The 23090-nt window shown below is 29.7% G+C and overlaps 2 protein-coding genes across 3 annotated transcripts in view; both read left to right on the top strand.

Moving 5' to 3' along the window:
• LOC114126139 (uncharacterized) overlaps positions 1–20904 on the top strand; it is a 53295-nt gene extending 32391 nt beyond the window's left edge. Inside the window, exons 9-17 of one of the 2 annotated variants that reach the window (XM_050206420.1) lie at positions 2493–2625; positions 3601–3677; positions 3806–3926; positions 7987–8145; positions 8221–8381; positions 10990–11274; positions 17296–17373; positions 17627–17692; positions 20526–20853. In XM_050206420.1, coding sequence (XP_050062377.1) covers positions 2493–2625; positions 3601–3677; positions 3806–3926; positions 7987–8145; positions 8221–8381; positions 10990–11274; positions 17296–17373; positions 17627–17692; positions 20526–20600 — 1155 coding nt within the window. In that variant the 3' untranslated portion in view covers positions 20601–20853. Of the gene's footprint in view, positions 1–2492; positions 2626–3600; positions 3678–3805; positions 3927–7986; positions 8382–10989; positions 11275–17295; positions 17374–17626; positions 17693–20525 lie in introns of both variants that reach the window. The other variant, XM_050206419.1, reaches the window with a different exon arrangement.
• On the top strand, positions 12810–14538 carry LOC126551991 (uncharacterized). Its single transcript, XM_050206423.1, has 2 exons — positions 12810–13731; positions 14318–14538. The coding sequence occupies exons 1-2, from the start codon at positions 13200–13202 to the stop codon at positions 14323–14325; spliced, it is 540 nt and encodes a 179-aa protein (XP_050062380.1). The 5' UTR covers positions 12810–13199; the 3' UTR covers positions 14326–14538.
• Positions 20905–23090: the final 2186 nt, after the last annotated feature.

Genomic DNA, 23090 nt, shown 5'->3' with positions numbered 1-23090 from the left:
TGCACCATAGAGTCAATTTTGCAGCTTTATGGACACTAATTTTTGCCAAAATCCCAACATTAGAAGAATCCAATTATTTTGAATAATTATAAAATGTATTACATTAAGCAGCAATTATCTTTTTTAGGTATATTGTTGATGGGATACCTGCAGATTTTAAGCAGTTAAGCTTTAAATACTTAATATGCGGCCTAATGGACAGTTATTATAATACAGGTGCCACATCCTCATAAAAGAAATAAGAAGAATATAAAAGATTCACCAGTTCTAGGTTTGGTTATTTTTGTAGACTTTTTACTATTGTAATCCATAACTTGTCCATCATTATCATGCACTAAATATTAAAAAATAAGCAATAATAAGCAATTATTAAGCAAAAAAATAATTGACCATGCCGCTTTTCCTTAATCAATTAAATATCAGCAAGGAAAAAAAGTGATAAAATGTATCAAGAAACAAAAAGATTAATGAAGTAACACTGTTACAGCCATCCTTAAGTTTAAGATTAATAACTGAAATACATACAACGAATAGGTGAATCGTCCGGCAATACAAATATTCCTTCCACAAAACTTTCCTCTGAAAAACAAATAAATATAAATATATGAACTAAAAATTGAATACAGAATAACATACCAAATGATTCGTTTTGATTTGATGATGGTTCGGCCAGAGATGCTGGTGTACACGTTTGACTTGTCATAGACAAAACTGCTGTAGTAGGAACTGAAAGTCAAAATTGGAATTAAATAATGTAAAATATATGAATAAAAAAAATGAAACACACCTGATGATTCAGCCAGAGGTACTGGTGCATAAGTTTGACTAGTCATAGACAAAACTGCTGCAATAGGAACTGAAAGTCAAAATTGAATTTAAATAATGTAAAATATATGAAAAAAAAATTAAATGATAATTAAAAAAACAATTTAAATTTTTTGAGTAATGAATTTACCAGGTGTATGTAAAGTAGGAAAAGCAATAGCTTTTAATTTGCTATTGGTCCCTGGACTTATGTCATCGTTTACAAAATGGAGAGAGCAAACTCGTTTTTTGTAATATACTAATGATGGATCGATAGTTTTAAGATCCTCTCCAATTATCTCGACCCGCTTAAGATAAGTTTCCATATTTGTCCTAGAATTAGGAAACCTGTGGGATACTGTACCTACAAATGGTTAAATTAAATAATAATTAATTGGACTATAATTTAAGTATTATATAGTTCATATTTGTCAGTATAATACGTAAGGCATCATTTACATTTATTTTGTAGCTGCAGATTTTTAATTAGGTATAAACAATAGAAAATTTGTTAGTTATGAATTTAAAACCGATTTAACGATACTATAACGTAGTACGTTAATGTAGGTACTTAGGTATTTCAATTTTATGATTTGCACACATAAAGTAGAAAATAAAATTTTTATTTTTTGTACTGATCAAATAAAGAACAGCCCTATAAGTAGCTAATAGTTGAATAAACAATAAATATAAATTATAATACATCAAAAATATACGAACCTTAAGAGCTGCATTGAGCAATACAACACTTATATGCGTGTCTAGGCATTGCAGTATGTTTTATAACAATAATATCAACAGCAAAACACAAAAAATTACAGTTTTTTTAAAGTACAAACGCAAAAAAATTTAAAATACCGTTGAAATTTGAAACGCACGAGAGAACGAGACGAGACAGTCAACAGTTCTATGGTAATGGTAGAAGAAATGTGTCGGAGACATGAGCGTTCTGCGTGCCTGATGCCGTAACTACCACTGTCCATAAATGCGCTATAGAGTTGCATCTCCCAGCTGTAACCGTCTGTCGAGCTTTTTTCACGGTCTTCCTTATATATGATTTTGTACAAAGAGTGGGTGGCGACTCCATCATACGAGGGGTCCCGAAAAGACTGCTTGTGTATTCTTACCCATGATTCTTATCGAATCGCTAAGACAACGAGTTTTGACTTTTTGCAAAGAGACGTGTGGTTTTACTTTAATTCAGAGGCGTGTTCAGCGGGTAGGCCTGGTAGGCCCGGGCCTACCCTGATTTTTAACCTTTAAGTATACTCAAAATATGCATTTTAAAATTATATTTATATATTATAACAATAAGGCCTGTCCTAAATTTTGGTCCTAGACACTCCTCTGCTTTAATTGTTAAATTAATATACTAATATAATATTTCACACTCTCGTGTCCTGTACTCGTATGCCTGTAGTAATAATTATATAAGTTATGGAAAGTTGACATTGTACGATCTTATGCGTATAAAATAATTTATACGGACAGTATAGGTCCGTAACATATTTGATACTTACCAGAACTAATAATTAATTAAGCAATTAGTTTTCATGTTATTAAATAATGATCATGCAATCAGAGCTAAGATCTCCGGGGATGGGGTGGGGGATTTGCTAAACTGTTTATACTTTAGTAGTTTCATGTCAGTATTAATATTTCTCTAAGAAATTTTATAACATTTTTAGGATAGATTACTAAACTATAAAGCAACTCAATTAGCATTGAACCATATTGTTAAACCATGCATAGATATGACAGATTACAATGAGGATATGTGTGAAAAATTGAAGAATTATAATAGTAATACAGGAATAACAAGTAATATATTATTATATCATTAATAATATTATAATTGTTAATAATATATATATATGTACATATATACCTATATAAAAAATATTCGTTTTTTTTAAATAAATATATTATAGGTATTCATTTAACAATACTTAGTCCCATATAAAGCAATGTAAGATATCAATAATAAAATATTAACTAAAATTATTTATCATTGTGTTCAAGCTAAGACGTGCAGCGCAATATAATGGCAGGACTGCGTACTACGTTGTTTTCTTGTCTCCATTGTCAGCTTGCGATAGTGTATTTGTTATCAGGCTGATAGTGGACGGTGTGCGACAGTCCGTCATTATATCTCAAATTCATATAGTTTTGTTAATACATTTTCTATTTTTATTATTTATTATTTTTTGTATTGTTTTTGCTATATATTATATTATTTTACTTATTATGGTTATAACAGTCTTATTATTATTATACTTTAAAATACAGTCCACTATATAATATTTCATTATTTTAACAAGTTGGTACCTTTATTTTATAAGAAACAGGCAAGCTTTTTAGAGTTACAAGCTCCTGCGTTCTTAACACATAGAATAATATTTGACTACATTGATATTTAGTACTACATTGTATTATATTATTGATTACACATAAGTAAACCATTAAGTACCTATTATTTATACTTCATTTACTCCATCAAATTTCTGTATGATTTAATAATATTTAAAAAAAAAGCTCTTGGTTTTTTTTTTAAAAAAGTAACCTTTTATATTTAAGATACAATTGTTAATATTCATTTAACAACAGTAAGTTCCGTGTAAATGCAATACAAAAAATCAGTATCTAATAAAATATTTGCTTATTTAAATTTTTTATTGTTGAATATTATTTGAATACATTGATATATCATTAATTAAAAATAATTACACTAATATCTATTATTTATAATTAACTTACTCAATTCAATTATTTCATGATTACCTATGTATTTTTTAGGTATTGAGTCCACAATCATTGACAAATTATATTTTTTATACAATATGGACACAGATGTAATAGCTATGCTTAAAACAGTAAGATTTTTACAAATATAATTTAAATTAAACTTTAAATGTAGAAACTATGATTTGAGTACACAATTATAACTACCTGGTAGTTTATAAGTGTATGATTGTATTGCTTAATATTTACATTGTTTCAGGAACTAACGACGGATAATCATATTATTGACCAAAATAAATTACATGTAATTGTGAGTGCGAGTTTGGACATCAACATTGAATCAGAAATATACTTCATCAATTTAAACAATTCCAGTCAAGGTATATATACTGCAAAGTGCAATAATATACTATCTTTATGGTCTTGATAATATATATTTTGAAATTAGGACGTTTCTACATTAATCATTATTAAACTATTCATCACTGTTTTGTATCGATAATTTACCATTCATGATTTAAATCGTGAATTTTTGTTAATTTACTAACACAAAACTTTGAATAAAGATCTAGAAAATTAACATATTATTTTCATATTACAGTTACAAATATTGTCTTATGTATGCATACAAATTGATTTAGATTGACTCAAATTTCATAATTGTATGGAATCAAAAATTGAATAACAGTAAAATATATACATATATATATATAATATAATTAATGTATTATATTATACAGCCCAATATTTTTAGATATCACAATCTATAGTAATTGACTGACTGACAAACGACCTAGTCTAGATATTAATGGTTATTTTCACAAGGTATATTGTGTTAAGGTTTTTACGCTCAACACAAAATAAACGTACGCACAAATTGTATATTTAAATAATGAATATATTTATTGTATAATTGGAAGTAAAAAATCTTAAGTTTAGCTACAAAATGTTAATCTAACACTGGTTATTCTACGACTGACTGGCCCCCTGTGTGTTGTCGAGACGGTGCCCCGTGTACATCAAAAAACCCTTATTTAGCGGATCCCACGGTAGCAGCGTCGTACGACACACACTCTGCATTATGATTGTTTGATTATGAAATACTTCTATAAATATATATAAAAATCAAATATGTAATATTCAGGGGTTCTTAACAATTGTATGCAATCACTAAAAATATACATTAAAAAATAAGTCATAATTAGGGAATGGATTTTAATGCAGATTGCATTTTCTCTGTAAGACCGAAAATATTGCTCTCCAAACACAAAATTTATTTCATACATCAAAGACTTTTATTTTATATTTTTAGTGCATTTTTATGTTTTTAAATCGTTTTTATATAAGAATGAATAGAATTCGATAAACATTTAGATAACATTCATTCTAAAAGAATAAAAATAAATATTTATTATGTTTTTAATGATCGGATAAATGTTACGCCAGCCAAAATTATTGTTGGAACGTGTAGGCACTAAGGTAAATACAATATACACACATACAACAAAAAATTGTATATTATTCATTAGTTTTAAATAATTTTCTAGACAATAAGAAGATAGTAAAACTAGAAAATGGTGAAAATGATATGAATAATTAATACCTATAAATAACAGTTTATATAAATATAATTTAACACATTTATTCAAAATTTCAAAGTAAAAAATAATTTTAAGAGCATTTTTTAAAATTATTTCTGTTATTAGTGTATTAAATTGTATTTTTAAAGGTATTTTTATTATTTTAGAGCATTCAAATCAGTCTCCTAACTCATAATGGTAGGTTATTTTTTTGCCCCAAACACTGGAGTATGTTTTAATTAATTTTGTTTTAGATCCAACTCCTATTATCGGAAAATTTAGCGATAAAAATTCATATATAATAGACATTCTATTTCGTTTTTATTAGAAATAAATTTTTTTAATATAAAAGCATAATTCTCTAACGACATCAATACAGTCAGCTGCTTTGAGTGCCTCCATAACAAAAACTAATCCATCTTTGCATAATAATATACCGAAACACATCCAAATTTTATTATTAGAAAAACGTAAAGCTAGAGCCAAGTGGCAAAACTCAAAATATCCCAATGATAAGATTAAACTCAATCAGTTAAGTAACAAACTTAAAAAGGTAATTCGAAAACATAAAAATGATTCCTATAATTCATACGTTGAAGCTCTACTACAACCAACTGCTCCCTATGGAAGGCAATCAAATCCCTACTACGGTTAAACCAACCTTCTCCCCCTCTTCGCAAAGCAGACAACTCCTGGGCTATCACTGACCTTGAAAAAGCTAACATATTTGCTGAGCATCTATCTAAATGCTTCACTCCTCACGATATACAGCCTAATGCATCACAACTAGAAATAGTGGATAGCTCTCTTAATTCACCCCTTCCTATGTCACTTCCTGCTAAATACACCTCTCCTGGAGAAATTGAATACATTATCAAACAGCTTCCTATTAAAAAATCACCCGGTCATGATTTAATTAGTAATGTCATCACAAAGAACTTACCCAATAAAATCATTATTTTTTTGTCACACATATTTAACGCTATCTTCAGACTATCATACTTCACAAGCACTTGGAAACACTCGGTCGTTATTTTAATCCCTAAACCCAATAAACCGCCACAAGATCCTGCCTCATACAGACCTATTAGTCTTCTCCCAACCTTTTCTAAAATATTTGAGAAAATTCTTTTAAAAAGACTCCTTCCTCTCGCTTCCTTCAAAAATATAATACCACACACTCAATTCGGATTCAGACCAAAACATTCAACAATGCATCAATTACACAGAACAGTCGATATCATATTCAGCTCTCTGGAAAAAAAACAATTTTGTACAGCAGTATTCCTAGACATCTCCCAAGCCTTTGACCGGGTTTGGCATGATGGTCTATTGTATAAACTTAAAAAGTTCTTACCCGCCCCTTATTTTCTTTTAATTAAATCATACCTGTCAAATCGTTCTTTTACTGTCCGCCTAAACACCACCTACTCAGCCCGTTATGCTATTAAAGCTGGAGTCCCACAAGGAAGCGACATCGCACCATTCCTTTATTCGATTTTCACTCATGACATACCTAAGACCTTCTATACCTCTCTAGGTACATACGCTGACGACACGCTAATAACTGCCTCCCACAAAAACCACGTTACAGCCAGTGAAATGATCCAAAACCACTTAAATATGATCAGCCTATGGGCAAACAGGTGGAAAATCAAAATAAACGAAACTAAATCTGTCCAAGTAACCTTCACATTAAGAAATCTCGATGCTCCACTTGTTACACTAAATAATTTAATAATTCCAGCGGCAAACGAAGTAAAATATCTTGGTCTAATCCTAGATAAACGACTAACCTGGAGCCCACACATTAAACATAAACGTAAAACTGTTAACTCTAGACTTCATATCCTTAAACCACTCCTAGAATCTAAACTTTCCCTACACAATAAATTTATCATTTATAAATCAATAATCCGACCAGTTTGGACATACGGTATTCAGTTATGGGGCACTGCAAAGCCATCCAATATCAAAACACTTCAGGCCTTCCAATCCATCTGCCTACGAGTAATAACATCCTCCCCTTAGTACTTCACAAACAATAATCTTCATAAAGACCTAAAAATGTCTACACTCAATCAATTAGCAAAATTATATTACTCTAAATTTCACAACAACTTAAACTCTCACAGTAACTCATTAATAAAACAACTATACTCCAATTCACTTCCTGGTAACGTACGCAGAAGACTCAAAAGACAGTGGCCTAGAGACCTACTAAAATAAAAAAAAAAAAAAAAAAAAAAAAAAAAAAAAAAAAAAATTCTAATAGTTAACTTCAAGTGTACCCGGTTGGGTGGTACTGCTGAGTGCCTGCCCATAAATGTTAATCTCCTATCACTAACCATTATAAGATATCAAATTTGCTTATTGTACTTATTTTTGTATAGATTGTAAATTATTTTAATAAATAAAAAATTATTACGTGTAAAATGTGATATAGCCATACTGATCCATTTGATAATCACAACAGTTGTGACTATTCGTGATATTTGACCAGACTATGCTTAGTACAACGCTCTAAGTTTTTGGTTGAGACACATTATATTTAAATTATTTTTCATACTTGCCTTGGTTTTAACCAGACTTTATCACATACTTAAATACTTAACCCTCCGACTCACCTCTAAGTAACCTTAAGAAATCTTCAATAATAAATAAAATAGGTATTTTAAATTCAAGTCATAGATACTTAGTACCTACATATTTATTCGTAATTCCCTTAGTTGTTTTTATTTAAAAAATATTCACAATAGGTACTTAATTTGATACGTTACTTATACGTTATTGAATTCATAACATTATAATAATCAATTAAAATTTAAAAACATACTATTATTTTTTTTTTATTTTCAAGCAATTGCATTACTGATTGCTTATACCGAAGTTCATGAAAAAAAAATTATAAAAGAAGATGAACAAAAAAAATCTAAAAATAAAAAGTCAAATGTGACCGCAAAAATGAGAAAATCCAAAAAATTCGATTCTAATGAACAATTGTATAACCAATTCACAAGTACAAAATATACGACATATGAAATATTAAACAATCTTTTTATTGCCTATAAGTGGTTAATGGAACTGTTTGCAGTACAGAGTAATAATTCACAATTTCGTTTATATACATCAAAATTCAATCAAGCTAAAAATAATGCAAATATAGTGGCATCCAAAGAAAAAGAATTGCTCGGCAGTGAACTATTAGTTAATGATGAACATTTTATATATCTAAAAGCTAAACAAAAGAGCAAAGTAATTAGTCTTAAGATGTTTAATTTATATTTACATTTTGCACAATACTAAAATGTTGAGATATTTTATTTTATTTTAAATATTTTATAATAATATATGACCCTTTATCATAACTCACATGTCAGATTCAGTAATATCTAGATAACACTTTTTTTAAACAAATTTAAGTAGTAAAAAGGATTTCACACACATCCTTCTTCATGAGTTTGATTGATCAATGTTCAATTTTCATGATATTCAATAGAAATTAAATAAATTATTATGTTTAAGTACCTAGGTACTAATTTATTATAACATACAATCGTTTCCATGACTCCTCTGTAGATAAATTGCATTTCATTGTATAATAATTATGAAATTATATTGAATAAAACGAAAAATAATCACTAGGGAAAAGTTACATTTAAAAAAGCGGGCAAGTGAGTACCGCTCTGCTGTACATTAGGTGCCGTATGGATCATTATTATATATTATAAGAGTGTTAAATTTGAATCCAATGATAGTTATCATTGTATACGAAAAACGATTCTGAACGAAGATGATTTGTCAGCCTAGGATATAATTTATAGTGGTTGGTGAAAAAGGTGGTTTATGTTTTAATGGCCTGAATACAACAAAATTTAAATTCTTTTATAATAATTGTAAGCTAAACTTATGAAAAACCTTGTATTAAATTTTCAACTATTAGCTACTTATATAAAAATTTTTATGAAATATACCTACAAAATAATTTGCAAGTATTCATAGTTTTGACGAATTTTTGTCAATATTTGAACTTCAAATGCTAATAAAAAAAAATTGTGCCTATGTATTCTTATAATTTTTTAATCACTATAATAATAACTTGTGAGGAACTTTGCATTAAATTTTCAAGTATTTTGATTGGGCCAAAAAGATTTTATCGACACATAAAAAAACAATTTTCAGAAAAATTGAAAATTTCAGTTGTCTATAAATAGCTCAAAAAAAGTCAAAATATTTTGAAAATTAAATCACGTAAAGAAAACGCGAATCTTAATAACTGGTAAATTGTTCAAGTATCTACGACTTATACTTTTTGAATAATAACAAATATCAAAAATCGTTTGAGGCTAAACCGTTATTTAACGCGGTTTTGTAAAAATTTAAATTTCAAACACTCATAAAAAATTTTTGTCTGAATCCAGTAGAGTTTTTTTTACAGAAATTTGAAGAAAAATGTATGGAGAACCATCTTCCAAACTTTCAAAACTTAGTTATAAAAGAAAAAAATTTTATGATTTTTCAACTTCAAAATTACTTGCAAATTTTCGAGTTTTCGACAGATTTCGTAAAAATTTGAACTATAAACTCTTATAAAAAAAAATGTGACTAACGATTTTTAATTTTTTTTAGCTACAATAAAAACAACTTATAAGGAACCTTGTATTAAATTTTCAAGTTTTTTTGGTCATCCAAAATTTTTTTACCGACACTTCAAAAAAAATTTCTCAAAAAAATCGAAAATTTCAGTGGTCTATAAATAACTCAAAAAAAGTCAATTTTTTTTGAAAATTTAACTATATACGGATACCACTGACATTAAAATTTGGTGAAAATTTCAAGTATTTTCAATGATAAGTTTTTGAATTACAACCATAACAAAAAATCGATTTGGTCGAAAACTGGTTTTGCGTAAAAATTGCCGTTTTCCGTCATTTTTTTTTTGTTTTTCTCGATTTTTTTGAAAACTGTTGAAAAATGTTAACTTTTTACCTCTATAATGCACCAAGGATATTAAACCACCCCCATAGTTTGAAATTGGAGCATTATTTCGACTAGTTATGCTGTACACAGACACAAAAAAAAAAAAACATACATCATTGTAAAATCATTACATTCATCACTTCGTTCAGAATCTAAAAACTAAATTTTTAAGGGATCAAGAATACAATATTGCACACGTCTTAACGGAATACAAAAAAGTTATTATTGTTTTATAGTCTGTTAGGTAGTTTTATTGATGGGACGGCGGGGTGACAGTGCATTTGTAATATGAAAGAATTTTTTTCCGAAGTCACTATTTTAGAGGCCACTCTTTTGTGGAGGCCCCAAGGCTGTCGCCCGGTTTGCTCTCCCCTAAATCAGGAGCTGATATCATTGGACATATATATATATATATATATATGTATATTTATTTATAATCACTACATACATACATACTACATATATATATATATATATATATATATTTATTTATAATCACTACATACAACATTAAAAAAATCTAATGTCACCACACAAATAACTGAATTATTTATTGTTACAATCATAAAAAATATTTTATACACTTAACTTAGAACATACCATTAACAAAAAAAAATATTTTATAATTTAACACTCAATTTGTATTTCGTAAGTGGCTAGTTTTTAAAATAAATAATTACTTACTATTTTAAAATCGCAATAAGATCAATTATCACTACCAATTCAATTAAAATGATATTATTTTAATATACAAATTCTTGAATCACTTACATACCATCATACAACTCATTTTTTTTCTCAAAAACTCCTATGAAAAAAATACATTTATGTTTATCAAATTTTAAATTGGCAATATAATTAATTAACAAAATATTATTTTCAGGTGCTATTATCTAGTGATAAATGGGAACCTTCGAATAGACCTGGTGGTTGGGTTCAGGATAGGTCAAGTAAAACGATATTAAAATATTTTGACCCAACAGAGATCAAGAAAAATGATATACTTGAACCACTTATAAAACTGAGAGACAATTCGAAAAGTCCATACATTAATAGGATTGAAATATTTACTATAATATTTAGGTATCATTGGAAGCTGAAACAAGATTATGTTGCGATGTACACAAGTATAAAGAGTGCTATTTCCGAAATAGTTGTTACTCCTGAGGTAAATCTGTTTTAAAACTAATACAGTTTTTATATAGCCGAAGTTAGATCACACAGTCCTCAATTCTATGATTTCCCGAATCCCACTCAACTATCATGATAGATAGTACAACTTAAAACAGTATCGTATAATTCATTAAATGTAATGTAATATAATATAACAGTGTAAATACATTAAGGTGATATTAATGTGATGAATAATGATGATCATCATAAAATTGGCCTGTAGAAAATACCTACATATCACCCTGTAACGCTTATTCTTATCTCAGATAAACCGATTAGTAGTACTGTATTTATTGTAAGTAATACATTAATTAATTATAAATAAAAGATTCGTACATCAAAAGAGCGTTGTAGTACTACAAAAACACGTAGATAATGTAGATATGTGTATTTATTATACATAACAGGGATGAGTATATTTTATCTGGCTCGTCCTGGCCGTCCTACATTTCAAAATCACATCATACAATGTTAAAGTTTATCGTCTATTATTCTATAATCTATATATATAGACTATCTTGTCAATATATAATAATTGTTATCTGGCATTGAACATCATTAAATATCTAAATTTCATAATATAGTATATGTATATACACACACGTATGTATAGCTTTTAACCATAGCTATTAGTACATTCGTATCGTGCTGTCGTTGAAAATTTTTTTCGTATTTTAGAGGTAAAGAATATCCGCAAAAAAGTAAAATTGATGACGAGAACAGAAATTTTAACACCTTATGGTAGAATGACTACCTATTTATATATTATTAACTAGCAGACCCGGCGAACTCCGTTTCGCCACCAGATTCGTTTTATGTAACATTTCGTTTGGTGATTAAAAGATAAAGAAAAAAAATTTTTTTTGTTATATATTTGAAAAGGAAAATATTTATTTCATTTCACAACAGTAATAAATTCATTTCAATTACCTACTAAAATGAAGTGTTATTTAATTGTTTCATTGTAGTGCTCTTTGGTAAACCACATTTTTTGTTTTTTGGTCTGACGTTAACACAAACAAAGCGGATGGTTTCCCAACTCGTGAACACGCAACGTATAACTGTCCATGTGAAAAACAATGATTTTCCAAATTTATCACGCAAACACTAAGCGATTGGCCTTGCGACTTATTAATTGTCATTGCGAACGCAAGGCGAACTGGGAATTGCAATCGTTTGAAGTCAAACGGAAGATCAGTCGGAATCATTGGTATTCGAGGAATACATACATTTTCACCTGCGTACTTTCCGTTAATAATGGTTGCCTCAATTAAATTCGGCATAAGTCTCTTTACCGAAAGTCGAGTACCGTTGCAAAGTCGCGGTGGATTCAAATTACGCAGTATCAAAATAACTGTACCAACTTTCAGTTGCAAGTTATGTGGTGGAAATCCTGGTATCTCCAGAGAGTTCAAAAACTCCGTTGGATAATTTACTACATCATCGGGATTTGTTATTGAATCAACGGATTTGTATGTCACCAAATCGCCAGCAATTTTTGATTGAATGGTGAAATTCAGTGCGTGGACATCATTATTTTTTGCTGCAAGAATTGCTCGTTGACTTAACCAAGCATAATTCTTATAATTCTCACTAATGTTTGGGAAAACATTTTCAATAAGAACTAATTGAGTGTCTACAAATCGGCAAAAGTCGTTGGTAAGAGTAATTAATCCAGATGTCGCATCAACTGGGACTTTTCCATTTCCAAGATCTAACAATTGTTTGGAAAATTGTGCAGCATTTTGATCATTTTGAAGTTGAACTCTCATATTAGTGGTTAGCGATAATGTTTTTACGTTATTCCATAAAGGTGATGCCTTTAGGCAAGCATTCAATTCATCTGCAGGCGTTCCACGGGGAACTACTGGCAACGTCTGCCTGAAATCGCCTGCCAACAATATCATCAAGCCGCCAAAGATGTTGTTATTTCTCCGAAGATCCTTCAGTGTGAAGTTAAGTGCTTCAAGTGATTTCTTATGTGCTATTGTGCACTCATCCCAAACAATGAGCTTGCATTGCATTAACAATTTTCCCATTGCACTGGATCGGGAAATATTGCACGTTGGAGTATCAATTGTGTTTAAATTGAGTGGCAACTTAAGCGCAGAATGTGCAGTACGACCGCCATCTAGAAGAGTCGCCGCAATTCCAGATGATGCTAACGCCAAAGCTATGTCACATCTTGATCGAATAGTGGCCAAAATAAATGAAATGACAAATGTTTTCCCTGTTCCTCCAGGTGCATCCAGGAAGAATAGACCACCAGTATTATTGTCCACCGCTTGCATTAATGTTTTGTATACTTGTTTTTGCTGTTCATTCAGCAACGGAACATTATTTCTAACGAATTCCTGCAATGTATCAACATTGTATTGCAGCTCTCGATTTAATTCTTGGTTGAATGCATCGTGCATCGATCGATTTGGCGCAATCATTCCTACTTCAATCAGTAGCTTGTTTGCAATAGTCAAGCATTGATCCTCAATCAGAATCAATCCTTCATTGTAGATTTCATCGGTTATTTGGATGTCAGGATTATTCGTTTGAATACGCAAGCGATGCAAGATATCTTCACATATGGCGTCTTTGTATTTGTTCCATAACTGAATTGGTTGTGAAGGAAAACATGTGGTGATGATAATTGCGAACAGCGTTCGTATTTGGTACGCATTTGATGAAACAACTGAATCTGCAAGTGTTAAATCCCAATGAGAATCGTTCTCCAGCAAACCCAATAGTTGACATGCTTCTCGATATGTTTGGCATTGGTGGCCATTCACAGTTTTCAAATGCGCAAATGATTTCGGTCCACGTACATTTACTAACAGCAGTCGCAAATAAAAACATTCATCGTTTCTAGGATGAACAGTGTACATACGACCTAGTGCATCAGTTGAAAACACCTGTGGCCAGTCTGGAACTGGGGTTCCTTGTTTGCGACGTTGGAATTTCTTTGTTGATTGATTCCAAGTGTGCTCACGCGATGTCTCAATCGGTCATTTTCTCTTATTATATTTTGTTTTTCTTCTCTTAAGTTCCTTGAATAGACTTGTTGCTGGCTTGCATGTCTTGTGCGGCGGCCGATGTTCGCACGTCGTTCTCTAGGCATTTTGGACTATGGACAGAGTGTTGAATTTAACTTCAAATGCACGATCCACATAATTTACACTGAGCTTAAATGAAATTAACTGAGCAGAGAATAATGACTATCTGTCACACACTTTATCACGCACCGTTGCTATTGGTTTGAAGTACATGCTATGTATAATAGATGGCGCTGTATGTGAAAAACGATTTCCCCACTTTTCTGTTGAATTTTCTTTGCTATAAACCTCACGGAGCCCAAGACCTTTCCAACGAATGCAAAACCGTGGAAATCGGTTCGTGCGTTCTGGAGTTATAGCGTCAGGGAGGAAAACCGGACTTATTTTTATATAATAGATAAAATAAATGTTAATTAAAATGTATATTTTGATAACCTTTTTTTTTTTTGCTTTCTGGCCCGCATTGGCCCTCTAGTAACTTAAGTTGCCCATCCCTGATATATAATAACTAGGGTTAGGATTTATATGCATTTGCATGTTTTTTCCTTAAGTACAAATTTAATGGTTGTCAGATTTGTCCACGATTTGGCTTATTCTCGTTTAAATAGAACCAATTTTTTTTTTGCATATTTTTGCATATTTTGAACACAATGCATATAATTTCATTTTTATAGATTTTTGGAATTTTGACTTTTTTTAACTTAAATTTTCAAAATTTTATAATTTATTGTTAATTTTAAATGGTTTTTTTTCATAAAATCGATAGTTTTTGGTTTATCCGTCGAATAATTGTAAATATAGAGTATAAAAATTATCTATCCAAGAAATCGATATTGATTAACTCCAAGATAAATCGAATTATTTAAATATGCACCAATAACCTCGTGAGATGTGGAAAGGAGTTTTAGTCAGTATAAATGTATTTTACGTTCAAATTGCTGGATGTTTGTATTTGAAAATTAATGAAACAACACATTATAGTAGCATGTAATAATGATATAATATAAGCTAATATTTAATATTTTAATGTAATAATAATAAATTTTGAATTATGATAAATAATAATACTCTAGAAATAATAAAAATTTGTTTTTGCATATTTTAGTAAATAAAATGCATATTTTATAATTTTTTATTGCATATAAATCCTTGCCCTTAATAATTTATTATTAAGAAAATCCAAGACGTGTATTTATCGTATAAGACACAGTAATAACTTTAATTTTCAATGTCATTTAAAAATGATTTTAAAATCAAAAAAATTGGAAAAAAAAATTTGGACGGCCGTGTTAATCAAAGCACCGCCGACTGACCAGCCGGAGCAGGGTTCGTTCTTGCTACCATCTGCCTAACCTATCATAGGAACCTTATGCCATAATGTATTAACTACCGTTTGTGTTGAAAATCAATGCCGAATCTCAAGCTCTTAAGCAGTTTCCTAGTAAAGAATGCTGCATAACCGTCATTTTGCTTGTTAAATTCTTACAATTCTCATATAATGAAAACTCGGACAGTAAAAATATTCTCTTATTACGTCTTTGTAATGACTGTGATAAATCACTATCTTATTATATTTGTTATGAAAATTTAAAATACACACATGCTATTCGAATGTACCAAATGCGGTTCAACAATTAGATACAAATGTCCGTACGTCACTGTCTAATAATAGGTAATAATATTTACATCGTGGAAAACAAAATGCATTATAGGAGTGTATAGTATACAACGTTACCGTATTTATGCACGTATTTTGAATATATTTTTAAATATCAGAATATTAATATTATAACTAATACTTCAAAATATCAAGTCTATTAACTTTATATATATATTTTTACACGTACCCACGATGAACTTATAAAAGTATTTACGACTGTTTAACAAACTTTGAACTCATACATTAATAGCAGCGAATTTTTCATGAATCATTATAATTTATAATTCACTCATTAGATCGTTGATCGTTTTATGTATCATATATCTGGGCTCATAAATCTATATTTCTGTGTCTTCACACGAATTTTTCTCAGTGAAGCCCAGTAGTAAGTAAGCGAGATTCGCGAAACGTCAAACGACACGTGCTACGGGAAAGCGTACGGTACGGACTACGGGATGAAGCGGAAAAAGGTCGGAAATCTTTAGAAAATTTGGTAGAAAAAAAGTTTTTATAATGAAACGGCAAAACGGCGGTACAGATAACGTTTTCATAAATATTGCAGCGAAATTTTTCGATTAGTAGTCTACCTACTACAGGAGTCTCCAAACTACAGCTTACAGGTCGGATACCGAATACGGCCCTCGAACAAATTTTAACAGGCCCACGGTCTCTATAGGATAGTAAATATACGAGGAGTTAACTATCATTTAAAAATTAAAAATTGTATGTATTGAGTAATACATGTATAAACGTTTGGCCCACCAAGAGATGATATTTTTTGTGGCCCTTGAATAAAAAAATTTGGAGACCCCTGGTCTAGAATGGGTGGCGCAATTACCATTTTTTATATAATTCATAGGAGTGAATATAAATATATATTTACTATAGTGATTGCGATCTATTACAATGTTGTGTTATTTGAACTCACTACGTATACGTATAAAATAATTAAGTACAAAACTTTATAGAAAATTTGACTCGTTTAAATTCAAAAGGAAATTCATTAGTCATTATCGATATTCTATGAATAAAAACAACTTGACCTTGGGCCGAGCCGGAAAGAATTTTAGCTTCAATCATGTTCCTCCGCATAGTTACTATTTGTAATCTAGTAGGTAATCTAGTAGGTACCATTGCATAAATTCGGGTAGTTGAGGAACACATTGTCATCTAGACTGCTATTTGCAAGCAATATAAATGTTATCCTAGATCACAACTACCATGATTAATAGTATTTATTACAATGCAATATATATATATATATGTGTTACTTATCTAACAAATTAAACAACTTATTGGATAATTATAGGACCGCTTGAGGAATTTAGAAGCACATGAATTATTTACTATGTATTTGATGGACAGAAATGAAGTTGGAATTAAATTGGTAAATTATGCATCATGGTTTGATTATTTTTAAATAATACACATTGTTTAAATATATTTTTAAAGTTCCAAAAAACAACCATATTGAAACCTTTTAATTTATAGAGTAAATATTCTTTTTAAAAAGCAAATTAAATATTTTTTTATAATTTTAATTTTAAAGATACATAAGTATATTGAACACGTCAAAATATACATTTTATGCTATACGCATTATTAACTTTTAATTTTAATGTTTTTTTTTTTTTTTTTAGTCGAATGTACTTGATATTGGTCAAGTATATAATACATTTTTGATTAATCCTGAAATCCGTTATGAGGTAAAATAACAGCAATAAATAATTTTAATAATTTTAATGGGTCATCATTTTTATAATTAGGACTAAGAAGTTAATGACTTTAAAAACATTAAAAAATGTAAATATGAAATAAAAATGACAAAAAAACAGTTTGCTGTATAATAGGTCACTATAATCGATGTATTGAATTTGAATCCAATGATAGGCATCATTATATTTAAATGACTCTGAAAAGAACTACGGATATGATTTGTCAGCCTAGGATATAATTTCTAGTGCTTAGTGGAAAAGGTAGTTTATGCCTATAAATAGCATTAAAAAATAAGCAAAATATTTTGAAAATTAAATTATGTAAATAAAATGCCAATCTAACAACTGGTAAAATTTTCAAGTATCTACAACTAAAACTTTTTGAATAATAAGATTTAAAATTGTTTGAGGATAAATCGTTATCGTTACGTAATTCAATTTCGTAAAAAATTAAAATTTAGACACTCATAACATATTTCCTATAATGATGCTTCGGATTTTCTGTGCAGTTATTTGAAGGAAAACTTATGAAAAACTTAGGGTTGAATTTTGTAACCTTAAACATAAAAATAAAAAATTTATGGCTTTTCAAATATGCAAATTTTCGCGATTTTGACATAATTCGTAAAAATAAATAATAAACCCTTATAAAAAAAAAATTATGAAGAACGATTTTTATAACTACAATAAAAAAAAAAACTCATAAGGAATCTTGTATTCAATTTTCAATTTTTTTTGGGGCGGCAACATTTTTTTATCGACACTTCAAAAAAAAAAAATTCTCAGAAAAATCGACTGGTTTTGAGTAAAAATTTTCGTTTTTCGTTCTTTTATTTTGTTTTTTTCCATTTGTTTGAAAACTGTTTGAAAATGTTTACTCTTGACCCCTATAATGCACCAAAGATATTCATTTTTCCATCGGAACCCCCCCCCCCCCACATCAGAAGTTTGAAATTGAAGCATTATTTCGACAAGTTATGCTGTACACAGACATAAAAAAACACACCTCACAATAAAATCAATACATTCATCACTTCGTTCAGAATCTAAAATCACTGAATAAAAATATTTTATATTTCAATGAATGATGTTATAAGTAAACATGAGAATTATAAAAATTTATAAAAAGTTTGAAATGTAAAATAAGACTTAGGAAGCTGCTTTGCTATATATATTTAGTGTCATTGAGTAGAATCTCATTAGAACTCAGTAGATGAAAGTGTACGATTATTATATCATTATTTATATTTTATAAACATAATAATATGTACAATAGGTACATATTATATAGTATACATATATATAATATATATATCATAAACCAAACATGTAAAATATAATATTGTAATGCTGATTATACATAAAGCCCTTCCAGTGAGGTCTCATGTTTAATTATTGTAAAGCTACGGCTAAAAACGAATACCATGTAAGAGACAGGCAGTTCCCCGCGATTAACATCACGCGCTCACGAACTCCGACTTCCGAGACTGTCCTACAGCTTGTACATTTTATTAGTAAGTAAGAATAAACTTTATATATTAATACGTTTTTGGATCAATCCACATTTATTTGTATCCTATGTACCATTTATGCTCCCGAGCTACGATTAAATTATATTCATAAGAAACTAACTTCTTCCCTGAATATTCTATATTTAACTGATCATCCCCGACCACGCTACATATTAGTAGAGGCGCCGTAGCTCTTAAGTAGTTAAAATACAAATATTTGAGATTGGTTTAAAATGTTAATGTATTATTAGGTATTAAGTTATGTTAATGAAGTATAAGTTTAATTGAAGTTGGGAGGAAGTAATGCGAAAGCAGTCCCCTTCCGGTCGTCGGTTCCAAACAGCAAAAAAAAAAAAAAGTGTAATTGAAGTAAGAATAATAAGAGTTTTTATTTAAGATTTAGGAGATAAAGTATTAGCGTAATGGTAAATGGTAAATGTGTTATTTGAATTAGTAATAAATCTTTTACCTAATTATAATACATTATAATACATCATTATAATATTTATTCATTACCTATTATATCATTATAAGCCAAAAACGTTTCTGATCACATATGGTTTTTCATCTATAATTTTACAATGATATGTTTTTTTTTTATGTTCAACATAACTTGCGAAAAAATGCTTCAATTTCTAACTTAAGGTGTGGTTCGCGATGACAAATAAAGCCTTAATAAATTATAGAGGTAAAAAAACTTTTACAACAGTTTTCAAAATAAATTGATAAGAAAAAAAAAGTGACGGAAAAACGAGAATTATTATACAAAACCAGATTTCGACCAAATCAATTTTTTTTTTTTATAGTTGTAACTCAAATACTAATCACTACAAATGCTTAAAATATTTACAAAATATTTATATGAGTACCTACTATTTATTTACTGTTAAATGTTCAAGATATATTGGCTTTTTTGAGTTATTTATAGACAACTGAAATGTTCTAAGTATTGTTTTTTATAGTGTCGATAAAAAAAAATGTTGGTTGCCCATAAAAACTTGAAAATTAATACAACTAATACAAGATTCCCTATAAGTTGTGCTTATTGTAATTCAAAAATCTTAACAATAAACAAACAAATTTTTATTTAATTGGTTTTTTAAGTTCAAATAATGACAGAAGTTCGTCATAATCATAATGTTTGTAAATTATTTTGGAGGTATGATTCATAAAAATGTTTGTATCAGTAGCTAAGAGTTGAAAATTAATACAAGATTTTCCATAAGTTGGACTAACAATAATTATAAAAGAACTTAAATTTTGGGGTATTCAGGCCATTAAAATTTTTATATGTATTTTATATTATGTTACAGAATAATATTACCTATAAAGATTTTTGGGATGACGAGGATGATGATACTAACATAGACATTAATAATACAATATAATTTATTATTATAATTAATTAATCACTATAAATTGTAATAATTTTTAAAACTTACTTAGATATAAAATTATATTATCAATTAAAATCCATAATTATAATAATATTACCTTTTTACAATATTGTAAAAAAATATTTTGATATTATATCTTTATAAATATTTATTTAAGACCATCCTTTAAACGTTTACATAATATATTATGTAGTTTTAAAATTGTATGAAAAATATTATTAGTAGTAGTTAATTAACTTGATAGTTACTATTTTTAATTTTATGTCGAAATTACATAACATTATATACAGAGAAACAGCCTTGCATTATTTTATTTAAGATTCTGATAGTTATATTACTTGATGTTTATAATAATATTTATAATCAAAAACTAATTACATTAATTAAATTAGAAAAACAATATACATAATTTGATTTTCGATGCTAAGCATATCCATTATTCATTAATGTATTGATTTTAGGATTTTAAAATTTTGATGAAGATTTCTTGCAGAAAATAGTAACTCGTTTCTTGGTTGTTAAAATTTAAAATGATAAATATATTTTTAAATATTTTTAAAAAAACTAGAAAATAATTAATATGAACATTCGGGGTACAGTGGACTGCATTTATAGCATTATAAGGTGTATAAGTAGGTGTAAATTAATAAACACTGACCGATAACAACATTTTATTTTAAACTACATAAAATATAAATTAATTCTCCTAAAAGCGAGAGTCGGCTTGAGAAAGGCTGAGACTACTTGCACGGTAAGACGATGTTGCGCTTATATATGTTTTCGAATCCTCCATAGTTATCGACGGCGGCACCGCTAACCTTATAGAACATTACGGTAGACACATGCGACTTCTTGATGTTTGAGCGGTCGAATATTCTAGAATATATTACAGTTTCAGTACCTTCTTTTGTAGTGGAATTAACTGGTGTCAAAAATGTCCTGGAATCTTACTCGGCGACCTAAGCGAGATGTGCGTTTTGGCAATGACGATGGATCGGTTCTAGGTGGTTGTTATTAATAGGCTATATGCGGAGCAGTAGCTGGTGGAGTATAGTCCTGGTTTTCATTTGAGATTTCGTTCACCGGGAGATAGGCAGGTTTCACTTCATCAATCGTAACCATAAATGATTTATTTCGAATTTTTATTATGAAAGTCTTCTCATTCCAGGAAAACACTTCATAATGGGCCTTGATAGGGTGAATATAGTGCTACTCGGACAACTCCCTTCATGAGAAATGCAAATGAATAGTCCTCGAGGTCAGTAAAAACAAATGATCGTGGACTTGAATGACGAGATGCAGGCATTGGACGAATTTCATTCATAATGATACGCATACGGTCGAATAAACTAGTAGAATCGTTCATACTACTATTTTCTTGATTATCTTCAAATGAATTGTTGGAAAGATTAAGAGGCTCCACATAAACGAGTTCAGTAAACGTGGTATTTAAGTCTTCTTTAAGTGAAGAATGTTGTTTGTTACCGGCTATTGACGAGCATTTTCCGGACAACTGTAATAATAAAATGTGGTGGTCACGGAATTGGGATGCGCTCATAATAATAACAAAATAGTTTATATATAACAACAATATATATTGACGCTCATAAAAAAGTGGCGCTTATGCGGAAATCTCCACGGGGGCAGCGAAATACACAATAATAATAATAAAAACAATAAATAATAATAATGGTGATATTACGTGTACACAAATACGTTAATGATAACATAAATACCGGCCGGGACGGGTGATATCGGCGACGACGGCAACAGCTGATGCGGCGACGAAAACAACTGGCGATGTACTGGAGCAGCAACGAATGGCGGGTGGGTGGCAATGATAGCCAACGGCGGCCTTATATAATTCCCACGGTTACGTAAACCAGGTGCGAAAACAATAACGCTATTAAATCTGATTTAGCTTAGTAGGACACTACACATCACACGCAACAATGAGCACCTGAACCACAGTCCTAGAAGCCAAAGACCCACGAAGCCCCAAAGAGAGGGAAAATCCCTTTTTCCAAACCCTTCCAATCCACCAAAATTGGTGGGGACAGTCCTGGGGAATCTTAGTAAGCGTGTGCCGAGTTTTCTTCTAATCCCCTTCACTGAGAGCCGAGATCCCATAGAAGGGATTTTAGATCCCCAAACTATGGAGGGACTTTACAGAGGGCCCTAAGGCAAAATGTTTGCCGTTAGAACTAGTTCTCTATGTCTAATACCCAGAGAATTATACTTAACTTAAAATATTAAAATTCTGGGGATGGGGAAGGTCACTTCTAGTATGTTGGTCCGCTTGGGCCCACCAACTCACAGGGCCTTACACGGACGCTGTACGACAACTTTTAAATACGTTACGGCGATTCGATAAAAACTTCGCACCCATATTATGTGAAGTGTATTTGGCACGCTACGTATATAAGACAAACAAAATTGAGTTGCAAGGTCTTCGGCAGTATATGGCACGTGGCACTAGAA

This window comes from Aphis gossypii, chromosome X, assembly GCF_020184175.1.
Source record: "Aphis gossypii isolate Hap1 chromosome X, ASM2018417v2, whole genome shotgun sequence".
Lineage (NCBI taxonomy): Eukaryota > Metazoa > Arthropoda > Insecta > Hemiptera > Aphididae > Aphis > Aphis gossypii.
This window is presented reverse-complemented; position numbering and strand designations above follow the sequence as displayed.